General features: G+C 48.2%; 5 protein-coding genes across 6 annotated transcripts; 1 reads left to right on the forward strand and 4 right to left on the reverse strand.

The window, feature by feature from the left end:
• Positions 1-497: 497 nt before the first annotated feature.
• On the forward strand, positions 498-2,364 carry LOC123447230 (7-deoxyloganetin glucosyltransferase-like). The gene has a single exon (XM_045123814.1). It carries the CDS (start codon positions 561-563, stop codon positions 2,160-2,162), a length of 1,602 nt encoding a protein of 533 aa, XP_044979749.1. The 5' UTR covers positions 498-560; the 3' UTR covers positions 2,163-2,364.
• A 1,520-nt stretch (positions 2,365-3,884) lies between these two features.
• LOC123449715 (phosphoribosylamine--glycine ligase) lies at positions 3,885-7,565 on the reverse strand. Its single transcript, XM_045127029.1, has 4 exons — positions 7,029-7,565; positions 6,428-6,801; positions 5,458-5,988; positions 3,885-4,584 (listed from the first exon to the last, which is right to left on the reverse strand). Exons 1-4 carry the CDS (start codon positions 7,273-7,275, stop codon positions 4,171-4,173), a joined length of 1,566 nt encoding a protein of 521 aa, XP_044982964.1. The 5' UTR covers positions 7,276-7,565; the 3' UTR covers positions 3,885-4,170.
• Positions 7,566-9,073: 1,508 nt separating this feature from the next.
• On the reverse strand, positions 9,074-11,574 carry LOC123447231 (UPF0496 protein 3-like). Of its 2 annotated transcripts, none has more exons than XM_045123815.1 (2): positions 11,252-11,574; positions 9,074-10,368 (listed from the first exon to the last, which is right to left on the reverse strand). In XM_045123815.1, the coding sequence occupies exons 1-2, from the start codon at positions 11,331-11,333 to the stop codon at positions 9,275-9,277; spliced, it is 1,176 nt and encodes a 391-aa protein (XP_044979750.1). In that variant the 5' UTR covers positions 11,334-11,574; the 3' UTR covers positions 9,074-9,274. The 2 variants fall into 2 exon arrangements, with proteins under 2 accessions (XP_044979750.1, XP_044979751.1); XM_045123816.1 differs by lacking the exon at positions 11,252-11,574 and adding an exon at positions 10,507-11,191.
• Positions 11,575-16,949: 5,375 nt separating this feature from the next.
• On the reverse strand, positions 16,950-18,690 carry LOC123449716. Its single transcript, XM_045127030.1, has 2 exons — positions 17,771-18,690; positions 16,950-17,302 (listed from the first exon to the last, which is right to left on the reverse strand). The coding sequence occupies exons 1-2, from the start codon at positions 18,197-18,199 to the stop codon at positions 17,162-17,164; spliced, it is 570 nt and encodes a 189-aa protein (XP_044982965.1). The 5' UTR covers positions 18,200-18,690; the 3' UTR covers positions 16,950-17,161.
• Positions 18,691-18,791: 101 nt separating this feature from the next.
• LOC123449717 (ubiquitin-conjugating enzyme E2 4-like) lies at positions 18,792-24,547 on the reverse strand. The gene is made up of 6 exons (XM_045127031.1): positions 24,263-24,547; positions 24,091-24,170; positions 23,614-23,728; positions 23,464-23,516; positions 23,193-23,321; positions 18,792-19,106 (listed from the first exon to the last, which is right to left on the reverse strand). The coding sequence occupies exons 1-6, from the start codon at positions 24,304-24,306 to the stop codon at positions 18,973-18,975; spliced, it is 555 nt and encodes a 184-aa protein (XP_044982966.1). The 5' UTR covers positions 24,307-24,547; the 3' UTR covers positions 18,792-18,972.
• Between the last annotated feature and the right edge of the window lie 438 nt (positions 24,548-24,985).

The raw sequence follows: 24,985 nt of genomic DNA on the forward strand, positions 1-24,985 counted from the left end.
ATCATAAGTAATATCATGCATGCCTACTAGACAATTTTAATAAAATGATATAGAATTAAATAAAAAAACAACTGAATATCATATCATAATACTGTATCATATTAAATAATGTGTTACTATATGTTTTACATGACAATAAATAAATTATTATATAATACTCATATATAATACAATACGACTGTAGTATCATACATTAATATTATATGCATGATACCATCTTATACTCGCATTCATTACTGAAATTTTATATCCAATGATCAGATAGGATACGGCACGATAATATAATAATAAACAAGGCAATATATGGAGTCAAGCCGAATGTACTGACGTAATCACTTGCGTCCTAGTACCACATACCAGGATCCCAATTCAAAGACGTGATTGTGGCTGCCATCTCACTGCCCATATTGTGACTGCTATCTCACTGCCCATATAAATAAAACAAAATGCTGAGGTAGCTCCGTGCCAAGCCAATTCATATCCTCTGCAGCAACAAGCAGTGTCGTGTCGCCTCGACAAAAGCCATTGCCGTGCCGTCTCGTCTCCAAAAGCACGGGGGGATGGCTTCCTCAGCACCGGCGCCGGGCGAGAAAGCGCACGCCGTGTGCCTGCCGGCGGCCGCGCAGGGGCACATCATCCCCATGCTCGACGTCGCCAAGATGCTCCACGCCCGCGGCTTCCACGTCACCTTCGTCAACACCGACTACAACCACGCCCGCCTCGTCCGCTCCCGCGGCCCCGCCGCGGTGGCCGGCGTCCCGGGCTTCCGCTTCGCCACCATCCCGGACGGCCTGCCGCCGTCCGGCGACGACGTCACGCAGGACATCGCGGCGCTGTGCAGGTCCACCACGGAGACCTGCCTGGGGCCCTTCCGCCGCCTCCTCGCGGACCTCGACGCAGGCGGCCCGCGCGTGACCTGCGTCGTCTCCGACGTCGTCATGGACTTCTCCATGGAGGCGGCCAGGGAGCTCGGCCTCCCCTACGTCCAGCTGTGGACGGCCAGCGCCATCGGCTTCCTCGGTTACCGCCACTACCGGCTGCTCTTCGCCCGCGGCCTCGCGCCGATCAAAGACGCCCAACAGCTGACGGACGAGCACCTTGACACGCCGGTAGGGGACGTGCCAGGCCTGAGGGGCATGCGGTTCAGGGACTTCCCGAGCTTCATCCGCAGCCCGGCCCCGGACGACTACATGCTGCATTTCGCGCTCGGGGTAACGGAGCGCGCGGCCGGCGCGGCGGCCGTGATCGTCAACACCTTCGACGACCTCGAGGGGGAGGCGGTGGCGGCCATGGAGGCACTCGGCCTGCCCAAGGTCTACACCGTCGGCCCGCTCCCGTTGCTGGCGCCGCTTAAGGGACCGAGTTCCACCATCAGCATGAGCCTGTGGAAGCCGCAGGAGGGGTGCCTGCCGTGGCTCGACGGCAAGGACGCCGGCTCCGTCGTGTACGTCAACTTCGGCAGCATCACCGTCATGACCAACGAGCAGCTGGTGGAGTTCGCGTGGGGGCTGGCCAAGAGCGGCAGGCACTTCCTCTGGATCATCCGCCCGGACCTCGTCAAGGGCGACACCGCGGTGCTCCCCCCGGAGTTCTCGGCCGGGACGGCGGGGCGCGGGCTCGTGGCCTCCTGGTGCCCGCAGCAGGAGGTGCTGCGCCACCCGGCCGTGGGCGCGTTCCTGACGCACAGCGGCTGGAACTCGACGCTGGAGAGCATGTGCGGCGGCGTGCCCGTCATCAGCTGGCCCTTCTTCGCGGACCAGCAGACCAACTGCCGATACCAGTGCACCGAATGGGGCGTCGGCGTGGAGATCGACGGCAACGTCCGGCGCGACGCCATCGCGGACCATATCACGGAGGTCATGGAAGGGGAGAGCGGGAAGGTGATGAAGAAGAAGGCGCGGGAGTGGAGGGAGAAAGCGGTCAAGGCGACCGAACCCGGCGGCTCTTCTCGCCGCAACTTCGACGAGTTGATCCGCGACGTGTTAGCTCCGTCTTTCCACGGCAATCCTAGCTACTCCGTTCCTAAATATACAGAGGTTTTCCCTTACTTTGTCCGTGTCAACAAACAATTCGAAATACCTCGACTTTTTCAGAACAGGTCCGAGTCAAATAGCAATGATTCGAAGCACTTCTTTTTCCATTACACTATTTCGAAAACCTAAGGACTCGATCGTATGGATATGGAAAATACAGGATTTCCGATCCTAGCGGGAAAAGGAGGGAAACGGATACTCAATTTAAAGTGAGTAAACAGAATTCCATACTCAATCTCATAGATCCCTATAGAATTCTGTGGAAAGCCGTATTCGATGAAAGTCGTATGTACGGCTTGGAGGGAGATCTTTTCTATCTTTCGAGATCCACCCGTCTTTGTAGAGATTTCACTAGTGGACTACATACGGATGTATATAGACATACTTTAGAGTATAGATTCAATCGTTTTGTTCTGTATGTAAACTTTTAATGAAATCGCTTAAAACACTTATATTTAGAAACGGAGGGAGTACTAGCGGTATACCGTGGTTGGGAAAACAAATAATAATGTAGCTGCTCCATGAATCGATGATGTAGATCTCTTTTTATACCCCCAACAAGAACAGAACCCGTGGCGATCATCTGACAGCCCATTCGCCAATCACCACCATCAGCTGAGAAATTCGAAAGACTCCATGTAGGTCCACGCTTGCACTTGCATGCATCATGCATTTCTGTAGTGGAAAGATGGACAGGTTGTACGGTGAAGGGCACATGAAACACCGGAAACAGCAGGGCTGTCCGCCTGTCCGAGAATGTATATGTGGTTATAGAGAAAAATGCATGCAACTGTTTACCATATGCGGAAATGCAACTATTTTTGGGAGAATGTTTGAATGAAGCAAATCGTCTAAACAAACATTATCAATACATGATGATAGATGCAAGATTTATTCCCAGACGTTGCCGCTAGCTGATGATGGACGACGTCTTCAAATGCTTTATACATGAACTATGCAACAAAAAACAAAATGGCCAGCTGAAAAAATAATACTACTATTTTGAGAAGAATGTTCTTGTATTACGTACGTGGACTAAGGCCCTGTTTGGAACCATAATAGATTATGATAATCTAGATTATGGACATAGATTATATAATCTGGTTTACAAAAATAATCCAGGTGGCCATGTTTGGAGGCCAGGTTATATAAACTGTAAACCAGCTTTTAAATTGTACAATGACATGATTGTCCTTTGTTTACAAGATAAAATAGGAAAGTGACGGTGGCACTGCATAATTCTCTTGAAATTTACAAGGGTAACACGTCATCTGTAATTCATAATCTCATTTTAGCTGGGGTAGAGCAGATTATGAGATTATAATAATCTGGTCATCTAGTTTATAAAATCTACAATATAAATTGTCATGTTGGGAATTACAATAGATTATAAAAACCAGATTATATAATCTGGGTGGTTCCAAACAGGGCCTAAAGTATGTGTTCTACGACAACAAATTCTTGCAGCGATGGCCATGGGCTTAGACTGCCATGCTCCTGGCCCTGTTGATGGTCATGGAGCAAGAGAAAGGAGGAGGTGCTCCTCGCACAGCACTTCACATATTTAGTATGCCCAAGTCGATATATAGTTTCTCCTTTTGGAATAAAAATAGTGACGGCAATGAACCACGATACCCGAATAGCAAATGAGGAGGAGGCTATGGCTGTTCCCAAATAGACTACTGAATTCCGGGCATTGTCCCTCCTCTGATGTGTCATGAGCTCACCACATAATTTCTAGTACTCCCTCCATCACAGTTTGTAGGGCGTCTCTCGCGTCGCTCTGGTTTTAAAGAGGCGCCCTACAAACTGTGATGGAGGGAGTAGTACTACTTATGAAGGATTGTCCTATAAGCAAATGCTTATGAAGAGCCTACATGGTTATGTTCACTAGAAAATAGTTAGTCGGTGAGATTATTGCACCTCAAGAGACAATTGAACTTGACACGTTGCCCGCCTTGAGGAAAACACAAGACTGCTACAAATGGTTCGGAGCCAAACCATGGTCAAGGGATGCTCATGTTCGACAGGAGGAGCAATGCTCCTGTCAATTCCGCAACCACAACAATGAAGATTCTACTGTCTTCATTTCACTTGACGCTGGAAGCTCACCCCAGATTCAGGAAAACCGGACTAATCAGTAGTTAGCCGTCTGCTCCTGTTTCAGTGCCCTCCAGCCGATATCTCGCCTGAAGAATCCTTCTGGCCAGTCGACGACATCTACCGCATCGTACGCTCTTGACCTCGCTTCTTCGATGTCCTTACCCTTTGCAGTGACGCCAAGAACCCGGCCTCCAACAGCTACAAGATTGCCATCTCCATCCAAAGCTGTTCCAGCATGGAATATCTTGACAGCTGGAGAAACCTGCTCGGCCTTGTCAATGTTTTTTATTACGGTTCCCTTCTTATAAGAGCCAGGGTATCCTTCGCTCGCCATCACAACCACCATCGCGATTTCAGGTGACCAGGTCAGCGAAACCTTGCCCAGTTCCCCTCTGCATGCGGATAGCAGGACCTGTGCAAGATCAGACTCCAATCTCATCATCAGAACCTGTGTCAAAGGAAAGGAATTAATACAGCAATGCAGAGTCAGAATCTGATGGAAAACAAAATGTGACAGGTCAGCTAGGAAAATTAATAAGGAACATACGAGAAATGTGGTAGGATACTATGTTGTGTACTTCAAAAGCATGATAACCTACAATCACATCGGCTATCAAATATTTTATATCAAATATTTTATAAAATGCCTAGCAAACTAAACAAGGCCATATTGGACTGAACTGTTAGTATAAAGTTGCATCATTGATTCAAAAGTTCATATAAGCCTTTGAGCAGACAGCTAAAAATTGAAGAACCCACAAATGTCAACAAAATTGACTGTGCTTCTGGAATTACGTGGAAAAATAGAACAGCATGAATAGGTGGCACAGATGATTGAAGAAATAAATGGCGTGCTAAAAGAAGAAAGCCTAAGCAGTGAACAAAAGTAGGTTGTGTTGCTTATGTATCGCAAGTAAATGTACATGAGAACAAGACACAAAAGTTCAGATGGCATTTGTAAGGCACTTACTCTGTTACAGAAGTACATTGTTTTGAACATGAGCAAATTCTACAAGATGTACCTCTGAACGCCTATTACTAATGTCATGGACTATTACAATATGTTAGCAGAAAAAGACTCGACCTACAAGCTCTGAAGTATGAGGAGAACTTTATTAAGGAATCACTAAAGAAAGTATGAAGAGAATTTCATCAGAGCATCACAAAAGTATGAGGACAAACACCATTGGGAAGGAGTTCAAAAACATTGCGTTCTATTGTGAAGTTGTGATATTGTCCAACCTCATCAAGAAACGAACTTGTAATGCTTGAATAGGGAAAATATAAAATCTTAAGAGGCAGCTGACAGATAATCACTAACCTGGCATTCAGGATCCCCGAATCGCACATTATATTCAATAAGCTTAGGCAGCCCAGACTTCTTCTCTATCATAAGCCCGGCATATAATACACCAACAAACTTGCATCCTTCAGCAGCCATACCTTTAACAGTTGGAATAATTATAGTTTCCATTATCACGCTCTTAAGCTCTTCGGTGACTATTGGCGCAGGGGAGTATGCACCCATACCACCCGTGTTTGGACCAGTATCACCATCACCAACTCTCTTGTGATCCTGTGCTGATTCAAGTGGCAAAGCATTTTCACCATCTACTAATGCAAAGAAAGAGGCTTCTTCGCCCTCCAGATACTCCTCAATGACGACCCGCGAACCAGCAGAACCAAATGACTCGTCAACCATCATAGAGTTTATTGCTTCGAAGGCCTCATCCAAAGTCATAGCAACAACGACACCCTTTCCAGCTGCCAATCCATCAGCTTTAACAACAATAGGGGCCCCTTGATCCTTGATGTACTCTTTAGCTTTTGCAGCATCTGAGAATGTGTGATACTACATGATAGAGAGAAGTGTACTCGTATTAGCTTCAAATTGTATGCCTTAACATCTGAATCTACAATAAGTGTCAACAAACAGGAGTATCAATTTCGCTGTTTTCTGTTGAAAGTGATTTCAGTCCTTTTCTGCAGTAATAAGATGACTTCATTTCAAAAAGCAATATGTCTTTAGAGGGATATCAAAACGATGGTTGGAAATAATGCAGCCACACAATGATTGTCCATCAGAAAGTGACAGTTCATTGCATAGCTTCTGTATGCTTAGTAGTAGCAAATCAGCACAAAATTAACATGGTTAACAGCATTGCCTCAGGACAAGGAAATATTTATGCCTAAAACGATATAACATTTCTCATATGCAGGCATCTCGTGAAAACAAACCCCTCGTGGCCCCTGGAAGGTATAGTGCGTAACACAAATGTAAACTGAAGTACCTGAGCAGTGGGGATATTGTACTTATCACACAACCTCTTCATAAAGTCCTTTGATCCTTCTAATGCTGCAGCCTCGGACGACGGACCAAATGTCGGTATCCCAGCTTTGACAAGGTCATTCGCAAGGCCCGCAACGAGAGGGCCTTCAGGACCCACTACCACCATTCCCACTCCCCTCTTGCGGCAGAACGATATAACAGAATCACTGCTGGAAATGTCCAAGTCCGGTATACAGAACGCATCCCTGGATTGAGCAATACCAGCATTGCCAGGGGCGCATAAAACTGTCTCGCAAGAAGGCGAACGGGTCAAAGCATAACAGAGTGCATGCTCCCTTCCTCCACCGCCAATGACGAGTACAGTTATCCTCTCTTCTGAAGAACAGAGCAGAACCAAAATTAGAACGCCGGTGCTGCACTTTGCATCAAACTGGCTGCCGATATTTACTAGGTAAAAAAGAAATGTTTTGGGCAATGCATTTCGTCACACAGCACATTAAAAATTGAGGTTATATAACATTAAAAAAAAACATCGCTCTTCCAACACTATTGGAGTCGTTGAAGAAATCACACCCAACTGATCCAGAAGGTAATTTGCCTACCAGCAACGACGGCCCCGTCCGCCGGCGAAGCTTTTGGGATTGGGGGCCATCTTTCTGAACTCCGGACAGCCAAATGAGAACGGGGGTCGACGCGCTGGGCTGCATCAGTGGAGACATTGCTGCTCCATGCCCGAGAAACAGGGCAAGATAGCGAAGGCTTCCGGCCGCCGCACAGGTGACTACTGGCCAGGCCGTGCCCCGTGGCAAGCTTGAGATGGCCCCTGATGCTGTAAGCCGCACAAGCCATCGGGGCCGGCCCTGGGATAGAGCGAAAAGGGCGCCTGCCCAAGGCCTCGTTTTGAGCTTCGGGAGCTAGTCGGCGGCGAGCTGGGCAGCGGCGAGACAGTGGGGCGAGGTCGAGCTGGTTGCGGCGATACGGGATGGAAGGGGGAGGCGGCGGCGTCGATTATCTGGCGTAGGATGGCCGGAGGCGGAGGACGTGGTCGGGGGCGGGGGGAGAAACGGCGGCTGGAAGGAGGGAGGCGGCTAGGGTTGTCGTCGCGCAGGAGAGATGGCCGCACCGATTCGAGCGGGTTTGTTCGGTCGGGCATGGGAGTAGTAGCCAAACGGAGCCGGATCCCCTGACTTGCCTCTCACAAGTCACGCTGCGTCTTACCCACCTCTAGCTACCATCCATTTAACATCCAACGGACAACACTGGTCAAGGAATATGTCACCTGCCGCACACATTATCGGCCTGTTTGAGACTGCTCTGCTTCAGAAAAACCTGCTCCGCTCTATAAAAAAATCAAGTCAAACGGATAGCTCCATGATATACCGCCCCACAAAGAAATTAAAATCTAGGATGCAACTCTTTGCTTCAAAAATTCTAGAAGTTCGAGTTTGAAGAAAATTACCCAACGCCGCCACCAGTAAGTGGATACTCCTTTGTTTTCCCCTTCCCATCCAATCAAATACACCCTTTCATCAAATTTTCATTTTTGAAGTTGAAGCTAGATGAAAGACAAACATTCTCTCTCAAAAAGTTACAACTACAGTATGAAACTGCTCTAAAGTTGATTTGGTGAAACGAAATTGATTTTGATGGAACGGAGCGATCCCAAACAAACCCTATAAAAGAAGGAAAGGCGTTGCTACGGACCAGGCACGAGCACAAAGTTAACGATCAGCAAATGATGTTGCACGTGTGTTAGGAAAACGGAGCGATCCCAAACAAACCCTATAGAAGAGGTTTCTGAATTTTGGGGCAAAGTACCACTAATTTGGGTATGAAATTCATGTTTTATGTATACGGAGTAATAAATACAACTTCCTCAGTTTCTAAATATAAGTCTTTCTAGCGATTCTACTACGGACTAAATATAAAATAAAATGAGTGAATCTATAATTTAAAGTGTATCGATATATATTCGTATATAGTCTGTAGTGAAAACTCTACAAAACTTATATTTAGAAATGAAAAAGGTAAAAACATCTTTAGCAGATCCCATATAACTCTGTCGAACTATTTTTGCCGGTCGTTATACGGAACGGTCCAAAAAGAAGGGTCCATGCAGATCCTCGGCTTTCATTGTCCTTGGCTTCCTATGAAACATTTTCTGATGATAGCTCATGGTTAACAAAAGCTTCATCATCTTGATATCTTTTGTGTGAAACCCTAGAAAAAGATATTTCCTTCGATCCATATTACTTGTCATTTAGATGGGTGTATCTAAATGTAATTCAAAACCAGATATAGCCATTTCAGCGACAAATAATGTGGATCTGAGGGAGTACATATATACACAATAATGCTTTTCTTCAGGAAAACAACTGAAAACATAGGTCAAGACTTGATTGGAAAGGCGAAGATAATGGATGAAGGAAGGGAAATACGAGGATGATAAAGGTATATGTTTGATACAAGTGATATTGAATCTATAAAACATTTATTATACCCGTTGCAATGCATGGGCATTGTCCTACTATAGCTAAAATAAAACTGTTACAACTTGTTATACTGGGTTACCGGTAGTTATTTTTGCTTCACAATAAATATTTGTGTAGTTTTCCCGAAAAAAAAGATTTGCTGTTCCGCAGATGCATGAAAAAAAATCACTAAACTAGATTTATTACTTCAAATTCTGCAATATGCAGCGTGTATGTACAACAAGAACCAAAATCAAAAAACACCAATTGAAATCCTAATTTTTATCTCACTTTTTTCGGGTTTTTTTCTTGCTGTTTTATGAAGAAATGCTATTATGTACAGTCTGAAGTGTGCCGTGCTGATCTGTGATGAGTGATCACTGGCCTGCGGCGGTGCCCATGAACTTGATGACCATGCTCCTGGCCTTGTTGATGGTCATGAAGCAGAGGAAGAGGTGCTCCTCCAGCTCGTCCAGCTGCTGCCTGAAGCTCTCCTCGTTCTTGCACAGCTGCCTGAGCACCTCCCGCACCAGCCTCCCCTTCCCGGCGCCGGCGCCGGCGGCGGCCTCCTCGGCCACGCAGAGCTGCAGCAGCGCCAGCATGTACTCCCCCTCGTCGCGCACCCGCTCCACCAGCCGGCTGATGGTGTCCATGTCCCGGTTGAGGATGTACGTGCCCTTGGCCGCGGCCTCCAGCTGCACCAGCGCCCGGCGCGCCCCCCGGCCGCTGAAGAGCCCCATCCACGCCGGCGACATCATCGGGAACGCCGCGAACGCCGCCAGGACGTGCACGCCGACGCAGGCGCCGACGACGGCCACGACGGCCACGACCGTCACGAAGGACACCGAGAGCGCCTGCCTGAGCCGGGCGAGCGTCCTGATCCTGCGGCGCGCGGCCTTCCTGCCGGAGTCGAGGCCCTTGAGAAGATCCGCGGAGCTGCGCCGCGCGTCCCCGAGCCTGCCCTGCGTGGCCGCCAGCGCGGTGAAGGGCTTCCCGAGCGCGGCGGAGACGTCGGCGAGGCTCCCGCCGGGGACGAGCCTGCCGCGGAGCGCGGCCTTGAGCGGGCGGTAGCGGATGCGGATCTGCTCGATGTCCTTGAGGAGGTGGCTGCAGAGGAAGGAGGCGCCGGCCGTCTCGTCGTAGTAGGCGGAGAGGAGGGCGTGGACGTCCGGGCGGTTGCGCGCGGACGCGAGCGCCGCGTCGGCGGCGGCCTGGCCGGGGTCGAGCAGGTGCTCGGCGAAGAGGCGGTAGGAGGAGAGGCGCTTGGACGCGGCGCCGGAGGAGGAGGCGGGCCTGGGCACGAGGGCGGCGCCGTGGGCGAGCGTGATGTCGAGCACCCGCGCCCAGAAGTCGTTGTAGGACTCGGTGCGGAACGCGCTCGTGTACTCCTCCCGGAAGTCCAGCCCCGGCGAGGACGACGGCACGCTCTGCAGCTGGCTCGTCGTCTTCTTCGGGTCACGATCGCGAGCTCCTGCATGCCATCACCAAGAAATCAAGAAACGATTAGCGAGCAAGCATGCGAGATGGATGGAAACCATGCTAGCTAGACACGATCGACCGATGTGCATGCATGCAACCACGCGAGAGAAGTGTGCGGCCGGCCGGCTACCTTGGGGGTGACGCCGCCGCATGCACGGCCACGGTCCGAAACACTTGAACATGATGCTACCGACGGCCATCGTCTCTGTGTCTGTGGGTGCCGGCCGGCGAACGAAGAAGCAAGTTGGATTCTTTTTTCGTGGTGATTGGAGATATGTGAACGGCCGGCCTATATACGTGTGGCTAACCGGCTGGTTAAGTCGGCAGGCTAGCTAATGAACGGGGATAGTGGTGGTGGTAATGATGATTGGGCATGCATGTGTCGAAGCGAGGCGACGCCAAAGGCGGCTCGGTTGCTTTGTGGAGATGTCTGCCGTGCTCCGGCACGCATGCACGCACGCGCCGCCGTACGCTACCGCGGCTTTCGCATGCACCGGCACATACAACATCCAGCCCGGCCGGCTGGCCCCGATGTAGCTCCCTAGTACTCCTACGTGTGTACTATTGGCTTTGCTGTCCCCATGCATATAGATATAGGCCGGCATGCATGCCATGCATTCGTGCACCGACCAGATCAAATGCACCGCGCGCAGCTTGTGACCAAACTAGCAAGTACTCTTTCCACTAGTCCAAGTTCAAATTTGGTTGGCCAAACCATATGAAAAACAGAGACAGCACACACTAGCTAGTTCTAATAGATCAACAAAGGATGCAAGGAATTTTCGTTGTACTGTACGTACATACATATATGTAAGTAGCAATATATTACTCCGTGGTAGGAGTACAAGTTATACGCGGTGTGTATACGCACGTACCTTGGCGGTCAGTAAGTGGAGCAGGGTGAGGGTGCACGCACCCTCCAAACCCAAAGCACCTCAAGTAGTGTGCGGCGCCCATATGAACGATCGATCGACTACGCGGACCCGATCGATACAGCGGTCGAGGATCGCTATATATCGATCAAAAACCTGCCACGAAACCAACGGACGCACTGTTTTGCCAAGGCTTATAGCTGGTGTTTGATCAGGGCTGGCTATAGCTAGCTAGTAGCTACGTACTGTGATCGATGGAATGGGTTCGTACGTTCTTCCCGTCCAAGTGAAAGAACGAGGCTGCCTGTGAGTGTGACGGGACAAGCAAGCACAGGCACGCTTATAAAGCCTGTCTGCCTCCGGCCGTTTAAGATATATACCGCCGTATGTGCTTGGGCAGAAAGGCAAGTCATGAACCTTCCTTGCAAATCAAGTGCAATCATCGGTTGGAGGTGGCTAGTTGGAGGACGACGACGAAGCTTGGAAGCATGCCCAAGACCGGCCGGCCAGTCGAGGTTGGCAACCACTCCAAGGCAAGCACAAATCCAGAAGAAAGCCATCGTTATCGTTGGTTTGGGTTTGGGTTTGGCAGGGGCTACGTACGGAGGCCCTCGGATCGGGCCTGGACGGACCGCAGCCGACGGGTGCAGTATCTCTGCGCGTGGGTCGGGCGGCGGACGTGGCGAGCCAGGGACGCGACGCAGGTCCCGCCGGTCGGTTCCATGATGCGGATGTCCAGCGTGGGTGGCGGCGCGGAACCTGGCATGGGAGGATTGCGTCTGTCCTTGCGAGTTCGGGAAAGGTGGCGCGGGCACGCCTAGCTTCGGCCGCCGACGCGACGTGCGTACCAGCGACGACGGCGTCCATCGGCAGAGAGGGATATGGCTGCGCGCGCTGTAAACACCGGACCGCATATGCATGAGAATTGAGAAAATTGAATCCGGTGCAAGTCACTGCATATACTACACAGTACGCAGGTGAAGACGGACTTAGCAATATATATGCATGAGAAATTTGAAGACGGAGTACGTTACATGCATGGGACGGAAGGATCTGTACGTACGTGTCCTGATTTTGCGCTCCTAAGAGCATCTACAACCATGCTATGTAAATTCGGACTCTCAACTCACTGAGCAATCTTCAGATCTGCTTGTTCATATCCGAGTCTTTCATATTATATCCGTTAAACCCATACAAAGCATGAAGAAAAATATCCTGCGTATTACATACTGTCCTAATTTTCTTCGTCGAAAATGTGCACCACACCGGCGCCGGGCGCATGGGAAGGGTTGGGCTCCTCGTCTTTCTCCTCGAGCTCATCCTGATCGATGAGCATCTGTGCTTCCGCCGCCTCCATCTTCTATCCTTGCCGACATCTGGCCTCCGCAGCCGACTCCGAACGGGTGGAGTTGAGGATGACCTGTTGCTTCGTACACAGATCCGTGTCCCCATGTCCTCCTTTGGCTCCGGCTCTGGCTCCGCCACTCCTCCTCAACATCCTCCACCACCTTCCGCTCTCCGGATCAACTATATCCGGAGGTAACCCCGCGGCGATTCGGACTTCACACCTTGTCTGGACCTACTCAAGGACCTGCAGTCGGTGCTCCGACGTTAGAAATTGACAGCAACAGGGGCCATGGTGTTGCCGGAGAGCGTGGGAGAGGAGGTGACAGGCTCGGGTGGCCGCACGGAGAGGCGGGAGGTGGACATGCTAGGCTCAGAGATGCGGGTCGGCTTAAATAGCCGGGTTTGGCCTCAAATGGCGACGTAGAGTCGGGCTGAGGGACGCCGCCCGACTTAAAGAGCCGAATTTGGCCTCGGGCGACGAGCCGAAGCGGCGTCACACGATGTTCATACCGCGGCGACGAAGGAAAGCGTCCGTCTGACGATCAGGTTTCCACGCTGAGTCCACATAGTGCCTCGTCGTGAGGCCACGTGACGTGTTCGAACGCTCGCATATCTATCATATATTTAGGTTGGATATGAGAGAGATGTCGGTCAATCCAAAAATTTGAAACCAGTTTGAAACGTCCGACTAGGTTAAGATTTCGTAATTGATTAATGACCGATCGAACATTTAAAAAAGGTTTAAATGCCCTGGTCTAAGATGACCCACGGACATCTGAAATCACCCGCGTACGTACGTGTTTTCCGAGTAAGTGTATCACTTCAAGCGATGGCGTACTGGTCTAAGTTTATTATTATTTCCCCCGAGACAAACAATTGTTCTTGTTTCAGGAAATCCCGAGTCGGCTAGTGAGTGAAGAAATTCCATACTCAGAGCACCACCCACCATGCAATGCCAATCGACACGGCTTTTCATCATGAAGCATATATCCTGACACGCTAACGTAGCCAGGAAAACAACGTTGGAGTAGCTCGAATTAATAAGCCTCCCCTCGTCCCGATCCTGCTAGCTGCTGCTCCAGACCGGTGGCACCAGTGACCATGGCCAGCTTGCGTCGCGCCGCATGCGGATGCTTGTCGATAGCAGAACCGCGTTGGACACGGACAGAGGCAACATAGGAGTTGTTATCAATCCACAGGCCGCAGCGCGTGCCACTGTTGCTCTAGTGAACACGACCTCTTATGTGGTGTTTCTTTCCAAGGGGCTATGACTTTTTTCTTTATTTACAGGGACTAAAGAAAAAAAATTGACACTCACACTAAGAAATGCAATAATGATCCTTGCAAATATTTCACTTAACTAACCGTAGGACGTGGAGCAAGGGCGGAAAAATCAAAAGCAGGCATACCATTCTAGGTACCATAAGCCTGCAAATTACATTAATAGTGGTGAAGGTTAAGCACCGATAGTAAAAGAATACATGTGTTGGCTATTAAGAAATTGTGCTTGGCTATTAAGGAACTAACCGTAAACATCTGAAAGTTTTGAGTATTTTGTGCCCACAATGCCTGCTGCATCCACTCATCAGCCAGTCGCCTCTCCTCTGCCCTCTCCGCCGCCCTGTCCTCAGCCGCCACTCGCCTCTCCTCTGCCCACTCCGCAGCCGCCAGTCACGAGACTTTTTCTAGTCCCTCATGTTTCTTTATCTAGGGACTAAAAGAGACTTTTTAGTCTGGTCCCTAGGTAAAGAAACACCACCTTAGCTCGCATCTTCGTTTAAGGTGGCAGTTGCTAGATCTCGAGACCAAGACTTGCCCTTCATTAGTGTATCATGATGGACTTCTTTACAACATTTACAAAACGAAAAAAAACTCAAGCGGGTCTCTCAAATCGGTCTTGAATGTTTTGACTGTTCGTCGTCCCTCGTATTCAGCTTATAAATCTACAAAAATAAATATGAAACGGCCGAGGCGCATCCACGACATCGATTTGACCCAGTTCGCCTTACCTGTGCTTAACAAATATTTCCATCCCGGCCACCGAAGACCAAAGCTAATCAACAATCCGATCCACTCCCATCTAAGTTCACTCTACTTTCAACCCCTCCCCCCCCATTCGAATCGATGGCCAGCGACGACAGCCGCGCGGGCTTCGATGGCGAACCTAGCGGGCCTGGCGGATCCGATGATTGGTCGAGCATGTTGTGCAAAGCGTAGTCGGGCGATGTGGAGATGTGGAGGAGGCCGCCCTCCGAATTAGGGATGGGAAGTGGGTCCCATTTAAACCGACTTATTATCTAGTAGTTCAAAAAAAATATTTTTTTCCAAGAAAAATGAACTATGAAGCCAGAAAAAGCTTAATGAATGGGACTTGTAGCTGCCACTTATTTACCATTTACATCCCTATTCCGAATCGCGTTGAGGTGTTCGCATTTCGTCCTAGGCAACAACGACATCGATGACTCCTCTTTCGGAGTATCGGCGAAGTCATCGGCCCGTCCCGCAGCTCCCCACTCCGCTCCCAATATCTTTCAAGTACGTTGCCCACCACCACCAATGTGGGATTCATCCGACAGGAAGTGGTACGCGGGCACCGCTGGGTTCTCGTGCCCGCGCCAACACCGACGCTTATGAGGATGCGTGAGCGAGAGGCACGGATAGCCCACCACAAGCGGCAGCGGGTGAGGAAGAGGGCGGCGACAGCAAGGCGCTAGCCGCGCGCTGGTGGATCCCAAGGCCGCGCTCCTCGCATTGGTCCTTCATAGCTCTCTCATCACGACGGAGACGAGTGCGCGGCGTCTCCACCGCAAGAATGCCAAGGCGCTCTGACTCGCCTTTGAGTTGTCGGAGCGCGAGGCAACCAAGGAGGCGCGCGACCAAGGTGGAGGCGGTCCACCATGAGAAGGAGCAGGACCGCCTGCTTCGTAGGCTCTCATGCCAAACATGCCCCGATGACTCTGACCTGATGTGCGGCTCCACCTCCAGCTCTAAGGACAATGTGCCTATGTACATCGACGCCTACATGAAGGAGGGGCACGGTCGCGCCGGGACCGCAACCACAAGGGGAAGGGCCCGGCAAGAAAATGGTTATTTCCCCCGCCCTTCCCTGTTTATCTATATTTTAAGTAGCTTGTAGTATGAGTTTGCACAGTCCACCTACGAATTATTGTCTGGTATGTAACATTGCCTGGGTTGCATGGGTTTAAGATTTCACATATGAGAGAGGCTGTTGTGAGAGCAAATATATGAGACATGCTCGGTATCTGCGGACAGACCCGACGCGTCTAAGGGGTCATATTTGCTAATTAGGGCATCTTCAATAGTCGCATGATCATCGTCGGTAAAATTGCCACATAGACGATTTTGATGACATGACACATAATAAAAGAAGAGAGAGAATGAAATCGTATGAACTTGAAGCAACGGTTGAGGCACAAGCTCCGAGGTAAACATAGTCATTTCTTCAACATTTAGTGGACCCGCTTAGTTATTTTACATATAGTTAACATACACTCCATTGAAGAGCTTGTATGATGTGCTATTGACTGCTGACGTGGACATTTATACCAACGATTGAACATACAGACTGTTGGAGATGCTCTTATGGTTGTAGATGCTCTTATTTCTCCAGCAGACGCCACCACCGCTTGTCATTTGGAGCAATCAACCAAAGAGTGGTGGATCAATATGGGCGGAACCAATGTGCCAAATACAAGTGCCATGGAATCTATACATATAGCCATGCCTGTAAGTTGGACCAACATTGTAGCAGCACGAAACATCCTTGTTCCCTTGTGTGGTTCAAGGACCGGTGAGCTGATTCTCGGCCTGCCAGAAATAATACATATACGTAGAAACAAACAAGTATGTTTCCAAAAGAGCCACGCACATACATACGCAGAGAAACGGCCGGACTAAGCGCACCAAAACGCTTTGCCGCGCCGTGTCCGACGAAGCCGACGAATCAACAGGCACAGAAAAAATCACCGTTCCCCGTTCCACAGACCACAGAGCGATCGGGTTCGGGACGCTTGCAATCATACTTAACAGCATCTCCAACAGTCTGTATGTTCAATCGTTGATACAAGTGTCCACATCACCAACCAACAGCACATCATACAAGCTCTTCAATAGAGTGTATGTTAACCGTATGTAAAATAACTAAGTGGGTCTATTAAATGTTGAAGAAATAACCATGTTTACCTCGGAGCTTGTGCATGAACCGTTGCTTTCGTTTCATTCTTTCTCTTTTTTTATTATGTGTCATGTCATCAAAATCATCTATGTGACAATTTTATCAACGATGATCATATGATCATTGGAAATGCCCTTACAGGCAGAGGAGTTTGACATGTATCTCCGCGGCAAGACGGCCACGTCCTTGTGATGATCGTGTTGACTTCTGAAAAAATATTACTGGCAGCATCCGGCACTTACTTATTCACCGCTAGCTAGCTTCTACTCACTGAGTTTAAAACTGCTGCAGGGGAAATAAATAATCTACGAAAGCAAAACTGCAGGAGAAATAAGTACTACGTATATATGTATGGACATAAGTCTAGCTAGTTACAGTTCATCTTCCTTCTTCTTCTGTTTCCGTAGCATGTCGATAACCTGGTCCAGGGGTGGGTCTCCGGGCCTCCGGAAGATCTGGTCCCCGACCTTGAACTCGTATGCCTCTGCCTGCCCCAAGATGAACTCCTTCAACTACACAAACACACACAAACACCAACTTAGAGGACGTCCCTCAGAAGCAACAAGAGAATGCATCCGTGCCCATGTTCGTTCGACAGTAAATTCACGGGAATCACCGCAGGGCGATGAAGATGGGTGGCAGAGGCAATCCTCCATCACAAGCTGAAGCTCTCTTGGGCCTTCATTGCAAGACAATTTGTTTCCAAGAATAGAGTTGGAGAGGGAGCCCTCTTTATCAAAAAAATAAAAAGATGTTTGTTTGACAGTAATTGATTCAGGGTGCGAACATCAGATGCCCTGCTCTGGACAAAAAATGCAAGAATCCTCAGGGAATGGTTGTGCTGATACACTGGTTATTCTTTTTCCGGTTACGAGATCGATTTCTGATTCATGATAAGTCTCTGGTGGCAGGAGGAAGTTAACCCTGACAGAAAATGCAGAGCAAAAAAATGGGTGATGGAGGTGTGTGGATCCTCCTACCTCGCGCATGTCCCGCCCTCTCTCCATGGTGAACATGAGCGTGCCGAAGTCGACGGCGACGAACTTGGCCGCCACCGACCCGGTCCGCAGCACGTTGCTCCACCGCGTCGCGACCCCCGCCACCTCCTCCCGGGACCGCCGCACGCCGGGCCGGAGCTTCACGAAGCCGAGCGAGGGCCCGCCGTGCCCGCGGAGGATCTCGGCCCGGAGCGCCGCGGGGTCCATCCGCGACAGGTCCGGCGGCGGCCGCTCGGGGACGTCCCGCGCCCCGGAGCCGGCGCCCCAATGCCGCCACTCCTCGTCCTCCTCGTCGTCCACCACGTCGCGGAGGTCGTCCGGGATCGCCGCCCGCTTCGCCCCCAGCGCCGTCCCGCCGCACAGGAGGAGCAGGACGCCGGCGAGGAGGACCAGCCTGCCCTGCCGCGCCATTCTCGCCGGCGCGCGCGTGGAAGACGCCCGTGATGATGCGGTTTCGGCCAGTCTCCAAACGACTCGCGTGTGGCTAACCAACCAACCAACCAACCAACCGCTATAGGAACGACTTTTTCCTACCGAAACCACCCCCCCAAATACAGCATTTTCTCTTCAACATTTACATACATGTACTCCATGCATTTCAAAATGTTTGAACATTTTGAGTTTAACACAGTTTATAGAAAGTTATATCAGCATCTACGACATCAATCAACCGTGTACAGTATGAGCATGTATTTTATAGTGAATCTAATAAGACTTGATTGATGTTGTACACGTTGGTACATTTTTCTATAGAACTAGGACAAATCTAGAATTTCAAATATTTTGAAACGGATGGAGTACAGACTAACTACTTAAACCCCCAAACTGAAGAGGGAACCACATATTCATTTGCACAAACTTATAGTGTTCATCCAGCTAGGCACGGTTTGGAGCGCAAGAATTTCACCCGAAAGTAGCTCGGAAATCGATGAGAATTCTTGCTTTTCAACAGGGACCTTTAACAAACAATTTGTTTTCGATCGACACAGATCCATCTCAGAGGTAAATTTAAGTGCTGCTGCATATTAAACTGAGGCTGGAGGTAACATTAGAAAACATTGACAGTGCACTTATTTACATGGCATTCAGACTTGGGCGTGGACGGACTACATGCTGTTTAATTGCAGTTTGCTGCAAGAAAACATTGTGTGCGAATTGAGCCGGAGAAACAGGTCCTGAATCGACTAGGGGTCTGCATGGCCCAGTATGGGCTCATCGTCACCGGAGTCATCGTCGTCTTCGCTCAGCTCTTCGTCGCTTGAATTATCCTCTGGAGTTATACCCGCATCCTCCGGCTTGGCATATTTCTCACAGAATTCTGCAGAACCAGTAGCAATAGAAGTCAGCTTTCAAGTACCAGGAAAGAGAGCACGATCCAACAAACATGCATATGGTTGTGAAAACAGTATCGCCTGAGAAATTCTACACTCAGTATATCAGACAAAGTCTTTGTTAAATTTGATTTAGGCATTTAGCTATATGGCTAAGAACCCCGTATTCAAATAAAGCAAGCGTCTCTAACTCATCCTAGAAGCACAAGCAGTATCAGCAAACACAAGTGCATTGGAAGATTTGGACAAACTGGCAGGTCTCTAACACAATACAACTACAGAATGTTTCTCATTTTCTCTGGAGGCCTTCCATGATTACAATTACAAGTACTTATCGCATTATCTCATGATCCCACATCGAGGTTAAAACCTGTATTCTTTATTGTTTATTCAGGTTTCCGCATGTTTTCTACTACCAAACATGCCACAAGTCCCTGTACAGACCATCACTTTTTCAACTTGACTAATAGGCAGAGCTCCTGCCAGTTGCTCAGGAAAGAAAATGTACCTTCCCATCCCATGCTGACCAAACACCCCCTCCCCGAAATAATAGTCTAATTAGTTGATGTTGCGCGAGTTATATGCTGATATGCATCACCTTACACGCACAAAAAGTATGAGTAGAAGTTAGGATATTAGACTTGGGCCCAGATAAATAAGCAGCCAGGTCCAATTTTATGTATGAATAGCAATTTCCCATAAACAAGTTTAAATTCCGATTTCAAGACGGGCTAAAACCATACACAAATTATAACTACTAGCAAAAGGGCCCATGCGTTGCAACGGGAGAAAGAAATACCACACGCTCTTAATTTATAAAAAATGGTCTATAATCTGAGAATTTGTAGTTACGACAGAAACAAAGATGGTCTTATCCTACAAAAATACAGTTCAAAATTTCACAGGTCTTCTATTTTAACACGGCTTGCATGTAGATTTAATACGTACAAAGAATCAGTCAAGTGACCTTCAATTTCATCTCTAATCCTGATTTTGTTGACGTGTTCATCCCCAACCCGGATGAGTACCGGTATGAAAGAAAGACGAATAATGACTTATTTATTAAGATTGCACCCTAGATAGTATTTTTATTAAACGTTTAACAGATAAAATAATATCATATTTAAATTCTACATATTTTTCTAATCAAATTCCATATATAATATGTTAAATTTGGAGTTACGGTTTAAAAGATATGAGTATTTTAAAAAACATTTAATATATACTACGAGTTTAATGTCATAAACAGTAAGGGCTTTTTTGTAAAATCACCTCGGTGGGTTTTCCGACGGAAGCGATAGCCTCTTTATTATTAGGTAAAGATGCAAACATTTCCTTGTACCACATAAATTTTACTTACATTACTGCATCCAATATATATGGTAACCAGGCAGCAAGCAACAGGTCAAAACTTACGCTGTGCGCTAAGGCAACTCTAGCCGATCCCCTATCCAGTGTTAGTGGAGTAAAGTTTTGGTTTTACTCCTCTAACCGGCACCTAGCCGATCCCCTAAACCAAATAGAGGAGGATGATTTTTACTCCGCCTCCTATCCAATGCATACATATACTCGGCCGGTACCGCTTGGAGAATTTTTTTTGGCCTCTCGCCCCCCCTGCCTCTTTGCCAGCGCATCTCCCGACCACCGTCCGAACTGCCCCGCGCTACCTCGTTGCTGCCCATGGCCCATGCCGCCCTTCTGCCCAACTCTGAGCCCGTTCACCGTCCCGGAATCAAGGTGAAACGGCCGCCACAGTCGCCATAGCCGATTCGTCGGATTGCTTTGAATCTTCTTCCTCTTTGGCGGCCGCCGCATCTGACCTTGCGTGCGCACCGTTGCAGGTCATTCCCACACGTCGCCGAACGCCGGCCAACCGGTGCACCACAGCTGCCTTGCAAGTGTTCGATGGTTTGCCAAGGTGAGTTTTTTTAAAATCTTCCATTCCGTTTTGAACCAAGCCGTTTGAATTGAAGATGAAGAGGTTGAGAGAGATGGTCTTTGAGGACTCTTCATCATCCGAAGAGGAAGAAGACGACGAAGACTTTGAAACCGTTCTTGGCATGATTTTCAATGATGATATTCGGCGGCCTAGGAGAGGATCGCAGTTTGGCCGCATAGAACTCAACCATGGTAGAGCGGAGGGCCATGCCAAGATCATGAGAGACTACTTTCATCCAAATCCAACCTATTCGGAGAAGTACTTTCGTCGGCGCTTTCAGGTGCACACAAATCTTTTTCTGGCCATTGCACAAGCCGTTGAGAAGTATGATGACTAGTTCAAGCTTTGAAGAAATGTGCATGTGGAGAGATAAGTCCAAGCCCTCTGATGAAGTGTGTTGCGGTTGTTCAAGTCTTGGCATATGGGTGTTGGACCAATGCAATTGACAACTACGTCCGCATTGGTGAAGACACAATCTTGGAGGCCGTTTGAAGGTTCACCAAAGCAGTGATAGATGTTTTTGGACCAGAGTACTTGAGGGCACCCAACAAGGAAGACACCCAGAGCCTGATGGCAGAGAGTGAAGCAAGAGGATGGCGATGGATGCTTGGATCACTTGAGTGTATGCACTGGACCTGGAAGAACAGTCCTGCAATGTGGAAAGGGTGAGTACAAAGGCCACTGCAACAATCCAACGATCATTCTTGAGGCAGTTGCAACGAAGCATCTTTGGATATGACATTCATTCTTTGGTTTGCCTGGCTCTCACAATGACGTGAATGTGATGTCAAGATCAACACTATTTGCTAGGCTTATTACACAATGATGTGAATGTGATGTAAAGATCACCACTGTTTGCTAGGCTTATTACAGGAGATGCCCCTGCTTGCAACTATACGGTCAATGGGCACAACTACTCGATGGGTTACTACCTTGCGGATGGCATCTATCTCCTATGGGCCACACTAGTCAAAACAATTCCACGTCCAAAAGGTAACAAAAATATTCACTTTGCCCAATGTCAAGAAGTGGCTACGAAAGATGTGGAGCGAGCCTTCGGTGTGTTTCAGAAGCACTTTGGAATTGTTTGTGGCCTTGGCGCGTACTGGAGCTCCAAAATTCTATGGAAAATCATGACTTGTTGCATCATATTGCATAACATGATCATTGAAGATGAGAGGGATATGCCTAAGAACTTTCAATACATCACCAATAGGACTCCTGTTGAGCCAGAGTATGATCCAAATAGGATCCAGAGATTCCTTGAAGGGCATCGCAGGATAGAGAACCGAAAAGTTCATACTCAGCTCCAAGAAGATCTTATTGAGCATCACTGGCAACTTCATATCACTTCCTAGCTGTGCTTTCTCATGTTATTTGCTACATTTGAACCATTCGGTGTGTTTAAATTTGAATAATTCGGTTTGTAAACTATATTCATGATTTGCTTGAACCTTCATTTTTTTTTTAGTTTCTATATGTGTGCTAATATATGTACTTGCAATGTAAACTAGAATTGCGTAAGTTAGAAAAAACAACATTATACTATGTTATATTTAGGGGATCGGCTAGGTCCGGGCAAAACTTAGTGGAGTAAATATATTCCACTAAACTTTACTCGGTCGGATCCAACTCTATTTTATAGGTGGTTGGCTAGAGTTAGCCTAATGGGTCTGAAGCCTACTAAGACTACACACATAACTATGTATTACAACCTATCAGGTAATTTAGATTCTTCCTATATAGAACATATAACTGAACGCCCAAAAGAACACGTGTAACAAACCAACATTCTTTGGAGGCTTCTTACCTAAAACCTATCCAAAAGTGGCCTCTAGCATGCATTTATTAGTTATAAATGCAGGCTTTCGCGCCGCTTTATATATAAAGCAAACCGCCATGTCCATACAACAATTCCGAGTGCAACACACACATTTATTAGTTATGAATTAAGATTGGTTATTGTCTAGATGAACTTGGCATTGTATATTAATAAAAAGACAAGTGAGGGTGCAAGGCCACCATGTCTACGAAATAGATGAATGCCCTCTTTATACTAGTTTGCAAAGGAGCGTAAAGATACTCCAATGGATAAAAATTTGACTATAGATGTGTGTTAAATAAATATAATCACCTTTCACTTTTTGCTCATAAGCAGGACGATCACGCATCAAGAGTGCAGCAGCTTCTCCGTTCAATGGATCAGAAGGATTTGGATATAATAAAAGTTGCGGGAGGAAGACTTCAAACACATTGACAAGATCTGTAAAAACATATTATATAGTTGTAAGGTTAGAAGATTGTCATAACAACAACCGCAGGGCTGTCTGATTATACAGAGAATGTAAGGAAGCTAATCAGCCAGGCCATCTAAAGAAACAATGAAATAGAGAGATTATTGTTACCAAACATTGGGCTCCACGTCTGGTTAATGACGTCCAAGCAGACGGAGCCAGACCTACAATTTGCATTCATCCACAGGCATTTAGGAGATAGAAAATTGTTATCGTGGGTCTGAGCAAATGAGCACAAATACTGAATTCGAGAATACTCACAGTTCATCGACATTTGGGTGATATATCTTATTAACGAAACCAATCGATGGGGACCTGTAAGGATACGCGTCGGGCAGTTCTACTCGAACCTTCCATACACCTCCTTGGTAGAGACCTGTTAAAATTCATCAATGAGTGCACCAATCAACCGGTGCAGCAGCAAAGCTCATCTTATTCTGATGGTAAGAAAGCATAACCGAAGCTCAACAGCAACTACAGGCATCATCTATAAGTAAGGAAAACATAACTGTGGCATCAAACTTTGAGATCTACCCGCCGTTGCTCTTCAGCTAAATCGGCAGAGGCAGCGGGCGGCGCGGCAATGGCATGAACAGAAAAAAGGAAATCTTGGAACTTGTGCTAGCATATCTATATCTAGATTCGGAAAGCAGAAGCTACTGAAGGATAGGCGAGAAAAAAAAGCGAATCAAATCGGCTCTGTGCGTGCGTTGAAGAAGAAGAAGAGCAGGAACGAACTTTCTTCCGGCCCGCGGAATTCGACGAGGAACTCCTGCATCCCGTCGTTCACCGTCTCGACCTTGTAGTCGCTCATCATCCTGCGAGGACAGTAAAATCCAGATCAGGAAATCCCCCTGCCCCCACAAGGAATCTGTCTGTCTATCTGCGGGGCTCCATTGCGCGTGCTCACAGCTTCATGAGGTCCATCTCCCGGCGCTTGCTCGGAGAAGACATCCCGGCCCGGGGCGGGACCGACAATCAAGAACGTGGCGTGCACTGTTGGGGATAAGACGAGGAGGGTGTGGGGGGAGAGGATCGGGTCGCCTGCGCCTGCGCCTGCGATGGGAGGTGAGGAAAGCGGAGGGGGGAAAGGGACAAGGCGGAGCGGAGACGGGAGGGGAGGGGAGGGGAGGGGAGCGGAGCGGAGGGGGGAGGAAGACGACGGATGGATGGATGGATGGATGCAGAGGGAACTGGTCTGGTGGTAAATGGTAATGGGGGAAACACGATTAGTTACTTACTAATAGTGCTAATCGCTTTGTTTTTTGATTTTGCGGTGGTTTTAAATAAATTTATTTGATCTGGGGAGGTTACGGTATTTATTTACAAAGTTCGTTTTGTTTTACGAATCTGCTGCGGCGAATTTGACGGAAATCCTCTCGCAGAAAGGAAAGGAAAGGAAAGGAAATGGGAAAGCGTCTGAGTGGAGTACGGCCTACGTTTGCATGTATAGCAGCAGAAAGGAAAGGAAATGCTGAGTTTTCTGCTGATTCGTCCGATTTTCGCGTGTTTCCACAAAGTTGTACTGTACTGATGGTATAATACTGCTGTTTGGCACATTTTTTAAATGGGAAATCTGTCGGCAAGATCCCGTGGGATGGACCTCTCGGCTCCCAACAAGGGTCACGTCTTC

This window comes from Hordeum vulgare, chromosome 4H, assembly GCF_904849725.1.
Source record: "Hordeum vulgare subsp. vulgare chromosome 4H, MorexV3_pseudomolecules_assembly, whole genome shotgun sequence".
In the NCBI taxonomy this organism is placed as follows: Eukaryota; Viridiplantae; Streptophyta; class Magnoliopsida; order Poales; family Poaceae; genus Hordeum; species Hordeum vulgare.

Coding starts and splice junctions, on each gene's coding strand:
- LOC123447230 (XM_045123814.1), top strand. CDS start 561: ATGGCTTCCTCAGCACCGGCGCCGGGCGAGAAAGCGCACGCCGTGTGC.
- LOC123449715 (XM_045127029.1), bottom strand. CDS start 7,275: ATGGCTTGTGCGGCTTACAGCATCAGGGGCCATCTCAAGCTTGCCACG. Junction 6,802..7,028: donor GGACGGGGCCGTCGTTGCTG/GTAGGCAAATTA, acceptor TCTGTTCTTCAG/AAGAGAGGATAACTGTACTC. Junction 4,585..5,457: donor TCGGGGATCCTGAATGCCAG/GTTAGTGATTAT, acceptor CCTTTGACACAG/GTTCTGATGATGAGATTGGA.
- LOC123447231 (XM_045123815.1), bottom strand. CDS start 11,333: ATGGGCGCCGCACACTACTTGAGGTGCTTTGGGTTTGGAGGGTGCGTG. Junction 10,369..11,251: donor TCCACTTACTGACCGCCAAG/GTACGTGCGTAT, acceptor GATGGCATGCAG/GAGCTCGCGATCGTGACCCG.
- LOC123449716 (XM_045127030.1), bottom strand. CDS start 18,199: ATGGCGCGGCAGGGCAGGCTGGTCCTCCTCGCCGGCGTCCTGCTCCTC. Junction 17,303..17,770: donor GAGGGCGGGACATGCGCGAG/GTAGGAGGATCC, acceptor GTGTTTGTGTAG/TTGAAGGAGTTCATCTTGGG.
- LOC123449717 (XM_045127031.1), bottom strand. CDS start 24,306: ATGTCTTCTCCGAGCAAGCGCCGGGAGATGGACCTCATGAAGCT. Junction 23,729..24,090: donor ATTCCGCGGGCCGGAAGAAA/GTTCGTTCCTGC, acceptor GAATTTTAACAG/GTCTCTACCAAGGAGGTGTA. Junction 23,517..23,613: donor CACCCAAATGTCGATGAACT/GTGAGTATTCTC, acceptor TGCAAATTGTAG/GTCTGGCTCCGTCTGCTTGG.